General features: G+C 36.8%; 1 protein-coding gene across 1 annotated transcript; it reads right to left on the minus strand.

Annotated features, from left to right (window-relative positions):
• Positions 1-1,508: 1,508 nt before the first annotated feature.
• Positions 1,509-3,382, minus strand: LOC144889307 (uncharacterized). Its single transcript, XM_078769426.1, has 4 exons — positions 2,796-3,382; positions 2,553-2,705; positions 2,046-2,175; positions 1,509-1,825 (listed from the first exon to the last, which is right to left on the minus strand). Exons 1-4 carry the CDS (start codon positions 2,849-2,851, stop codon positions 1,526-1,528), a joined length of 639 nt encoding a protein of 212 aa, XP_078625552.1. The 5' UTR covers positions 2,852-3,382; the 3' UTR covers positions 1,509-1,525.
• Between the last annotated feature and the right edge of the window lie 1,929 nt (positions 3,383-5,311).

A 5,311-nucleotide genomic window follows, 5' to 3' on the forward strand; every position in this document is an offset into this window, starting at 1 on the left:
TGTCTCAAATGTAAAAAGAAAACTAAATCTAAAAATATCTCTTATGTTAAAGCTAAAAATAATAGAGTTTATCAAAAAGGAATATGTCAAGTATGTGGCTCTAAAAAGTGCCAATTCATCTCTCCTAAAAGAGGAGGAGACATACAAAAGTTTCTGTCAGGAAGTAAATTTACAACAACTGGAATTCCAGGGGAATTACACCTTCCAGGGTATTCTTTCTGTGGTCCAGGAACAAACTTGGATAAAAGATTAGATGAGGCTGACAATCCTAAACCTTGGTCTAAACCTACAAATAGGGTTGACGAAGTGTGTATGAAGCATGATATTGCTTATGGGAAAACCACTACGTTGACTGAAAAACATAAAGCCGACAGCGAAATGTTGTATAATTTGTCTTTGATACAAAATCCAACGTTGAGAGAGAAAGTTGATAGGTTTATTGTGAGAAATTTGATAAATGCTAAATTGAAACTTGGTCTTGGTTATTCCTCAAAAAACTATTAGGCTCTAATGATGTCAAGACTGAGGAGCTTTTGGCTGAAGAATTACACAAACCTATAATCACAAAGTTTAAAAGAAGGAAGGTTTATTCTAAATACACCGACCACATATGGTCCGCTGATTTAATTGAATTGAATAATGACAGGGGATACAGGTATGCTTTAACCGTTATTGATTTGAGGAGTAGATTTGCCTGGGTTGTCCCTTTAAAAAAAAAAAGGGGTGATACTTTAATGTTAGCCTTTAAGCTAATATTTGATCGGGATAAAAGGAAACCAAAGAAGTTATGGACTGATGAGGGAACAGAGTTCTATAACAAAATATTCATGAAATTTCTTAAGGGGAAGGGTATTAAATTATACAGCACCTTTAATGAAGGAAAGGCAGTTGTTATTGAGCGTTTTAATCGTACTTTGAAAGAGAAATTATATAAAAAATTCACACAACTCGGTTCTCAAAAATGGGTGTATTTAATTCAGGATATTGTAGATAATTACAATAATACAGTTCATTCATCAACAAAATCAAAACCATCAGAAACATTTACAAAATTAGAATATGAAAAGGAGATTAATTTGAGAAAGCCCAAGTTCAAAGTTGGTGATATGGTAAGGATATACAAATGGAAAAGCCATTTTGAGAAAGGTTATACACAAAAATGGACTCGTGAATTATTTAAAATCATTGATGTAATGGATACAGTCCCTTGGACTTACAAATTAAATGATTTAAATGGAGAAGAAATCTTGGGTTCATTTTACTCGCAAGAATTACAAAAAACAAAGCTAATAATTCATTAAACAACATTTCTATTCACCCCACCCAGATTAGCTAATTTAATTAGTGGTAATAAAAAAAATATTAAATAAACAAAAATCATAAGCCACACCCACACAGACCACGCCCACACAGACCCCACCCACACAGACCCCACCCACACAGACCCCACCCACACAGACCCCGCCCACACAGACCACACCCATCATCCCCCACCCCCAGTGCGTCCCCCACCCTTGATCCCCCCTCATCCCACCCCCACCTTCCCCACACACACAAGGGGAGGGGAGGGGTGGGATGAGGGGGGGCCAAGGGAGGGGGACGCACCTTCCTGTCCCTTTTCCTTTATTCTCTTTTTGTAATTAAGAATTAAATAATTGTAAACAAAACAAATATATATAAATATTGAAAACATTAAAATCTTTATATTATTAAAACATTTTTCTTGAGGTATACATTCAACTTCTCCCCAGCATAAGTCATCAATTTCTTCCCAGCACAAGTCAAAGGTTGGTTCAGCAGATGTCTTCAGGTTTTGAATCTCTTTCTATTAAAGACAAGAGGGGAGAGATATTTATTTCATATTTATGTTCCATGTCAAAGCGTCTTGAAAAGCGCTATACAAAATAAATGTATTATTATTATTATTATTAATATAGGGTCGGATGCCCTTCCTGACACCAACCCTGAATCACCTCTTACGATGCGCAGGGATATGGTGTACCTATTATAAACGGTGAACCACACACACGTACACACATGCTTACCTCGAAAAAATCCAGCTTAGCGTCAAGATCGTTGAGTTGAAAATGTAGAGGTTCACAGGTTGGTAGGAAATAACCACTCCTTGGGGGATCAAAATCATCCCACTCAAAATTTTGGTCTTCGAGGTTAATACTGCAAACAAAATAAGGAGAAATTACTATTATATGCTGAAGTAAGCCTGACAAAACATCACACACACGCACACACACACACACACACACATTCACAGATACATACACACACACACACACATACACACACACATACACACACACACATACACACACACACACACACACACACACACATACACACACACATACACACACACACATACACACACACACACACACACACACACACACACACAATCTCATTTTTTCATTTCTGTTCCTCACAATTCGATCTCTCTATTTTAATCACAGACACACATGCACACACATACACATACACACACACACATGCACACACACATGCACACACCTCTCGTTTTTTATTTTCTATCATACCTTTCACGTGAATTTTCTAAGAACGGTGAAACATTGAATTCATTCTGAGCCCACCATCTCGGAGGTAGGTTATTCAAACCCGTATTCAGTTCGTTGTGGAACTCTTGAGAAACAACTTGAAATTCTGCCAGGATATTTACAATATTTGAATTGCTGCAATGAATAGGAAAAATAAATTATTAGTTGTATAATTAATCACATACAAAGCTCTCATTAACAGTGTTTAATACCAAATGAACTTACCAATGTCCTGGCGAGTATTCTTCATCAGAGGAAAGACTGGAATAAGACAAGCTCATCTTCGTTCACAATGTTTAAATGTCCCATTCGGAGACCTCTCTTTTTATAATGAACAAAATGTATTTCGGGGAACTGAAGTGCTTGTCAGCTTTTGGAAACTGAGGGCGTGTGTTTGTGAAAAACAGGAAACAAGACAAAGAGAATTCCTTGGAAGTTATCCAAGTGAAACAACGTCATTTCTCAACAGTGAGCTATTAATTAGAAAAGGTTCGAGTGGTATATAAATGGAAAACAAAATGAATGTAAAAAATATCAAATAAGTATAATTGAAAAGGCAACTGGTAAAAAAGTTCACAAAACAAATAAGAGAATTAATTTAAATACCGGTGAGTTGGATGAGACGGTGAGGAGAGTTGTAGGAGAATTAAATTATTTCCCACACATAAACAAATATTTGTAGGGTCGTTGTTTGAGTGGGTTATATTCACCAGATGATATTAAGAGTAAAAGGTTAAAAGGTCCATAAGGTCAGAAGGATCACAGGTGTTTAAGTGGTCTAATGAATAAGGATAACATGTCAAAAGGTTAGAAGGTTCGTAAAGAACAGGGTGAGAGAAATAGAGGTCTTTAGGGGCAATGAGGGAGGGAAAGAATTAATATGGAAGTGAATGGGTCAAAGATTAATCTGCCAGATGATATGTAGAAGAAGGATGATAGGTCTATAAGAGAAAACAAATATTTGTAGTGTTTGAGTGGTCTAATGAACAACATTAAGGATAGGTACTACAGACAAAAGGTTTATAAAGATGAGGGTGGGAGAAATAGAGGTGTTTATGATTTTTGAAAAAGACAAGGGGGTAAATGACATTAGATAGGGATTTCCCATGTTAAACGGAGGTGTCCCAGAAGCAACATTATTACACTACTAGTGCGAATTTTTTTTTCCACACTAATACAAGTGCAAAAGTGGTTTCCTGCAACAACACAAGTGCGAAAAGTGGTTTTTCAACACTAACACAAGTGCGAAAAGTGGTTTTTCAACACTAACACAAGTGCGAAAAGTGGTTTTTCCACACTAATACAAGTGCAAAAAGTGTTTTTTCCACACTAATACAAGTGCAAAAGTGGTTTCCTGCACCAACACAAGTGCGAAAAGTGGTTTTTCAACACTAACACAAGTGCCAAAAGTGGTTTTTCAACACTAACACAAGTGCGAAAAGTGGTTTTTCAACACTAACACAAGTGCGAAAAGTGGTTTTTCCACACTAATACAAGTGCAAAAAGTGTTTTTTCCACACTAATACAAGTGCAAAAGTGGTTTCCTGCACCAACACAAGTGCGAAAAGTGGTTTTTCAACACTAACACAAGTGCCAAAAGTGGTTTTTCAACACTAACACAAGTGCGAAAAGTGGTTTTTCAACACTAACACAAGTGCGAAAAGTGGTTTTTCAACACTAACACAAGTGCGAAAAGTGGTTTATCAACAATAACACAAGTGCGAAAAGTGGTTTTTCAACACTAACACAAGTGCGAAAAGTGGTTTTTCAACACTAACACAAGTGCGAAAAGTGTTTTTTCCACACTAATACAAGTGCAAAAGTGGTTTCCTGCACCAACACAAGTGCAAAATGTGGTTTTTCAACACTAACACAAGTGCGAAAAGTGGTTTTTCAACACTAACACAAGTGCGAAAAGTGGTTTTTCAACACTAACACAAATGCGAAAAGTGTTTTTTCCACACTAATACAAGTGCAAAAGTGGTTTCCTGCACCAACACAAGTGCGAAAAGTGGTTTTACAACACTAACACAAGTGCAAAAAGTGGTTTTTCAACAATAACACAAGTGCGAAAAGTGTTTTTTCCACACTAAAACAAGTGCAAAAGTGGTTTCCTGCACCAACACAAGTGCGAAAAGTGGTTTTTCAACACTAACACAAGTGCGAAAAGTGGTTTTTCAACACTAACACAAGTGCGAAAAGTGGTTTTTCAACACTAACACAAGTGCGAAAAGTATTTTTTCCTCACTAATACAAGTGCAAAAGTGGTTTCCTGCACCAACACAAGTGCGAAAAGTGGTTTTTCAACACTAACACAAGTGCGAAAAGTGGTTTTTCAACACTAACACAAGTGCGAAAAGTGTTTTTTCCTCACTAATACAAGTGCAAAAGTGGTTTCCTGCACCAACACAAGTGCGAAAAGTGGTTTTTCAACACTAACACAAGTGCGAAAAGTGTTTTTTCAACACTAACACAAGTGCGAAAAGTGTTTTTTCCACACTAATACAAGTGCAAAAGTGGTTTCCTGCACCAACACAAGTGCGAAAAGTGGTTTTTCAACACTAACACAAGTGCGAAAAGTGTTTTTTCCACACTAATACAAGTGCAAAAGTGGTTTCCTGCACCAACACAAGTGCGAAAAGTGGTTTTTCAACACTAACACAAGTGCGAAAAGTGGTTTTTCACCACTAACACAAGTGCGAAAAGTGTTTTTTCCACACTAATACATGTGCAAAGGTGGT

The sequence above is a fragment of the Myxine glutinosa genome, unplaced genomic scaffold (assembly GCF_964187855.1).
Source record: "Myxine glutinosa unplaced genomic scaffold, kmMyxGlut1.1 SCAFFOLD_2490, whole genome shotgun sequence".
In the NCBI taxonomy this organism is placed as follows: Eukaryota; Metazoa; Chordata; class Myxini; order Myxiniformes; family Myxinidae; genus Myxine; species Myxine glutinosa.

Excerpts from the sequence above, each read along its gene's own strand:
- LOC144889307 (XM_078769426.1), bottom strand. The coding sequence starts at position 2,851 with ATGAGCTTGTCTTATTCCAGTCTTTCCTCTGATGAAGAATACTCGCCA. Across the intron at positions 2,176-2,552 it reads TTAGAAAATTCACGTGAAAG|TATTAACCTCGAAGACCAAA; the intron begins GTATGATAGAAA and ends TTTTGTTTGCAG. Across the intron at positions 1,826-2,045 it reads CTAAGCTGGATTTTTTCGAG|AAAGAGATTCAAAACCTGAA; the intron begins GTAAGCATGTGT and ends TGTCTTTAATAG.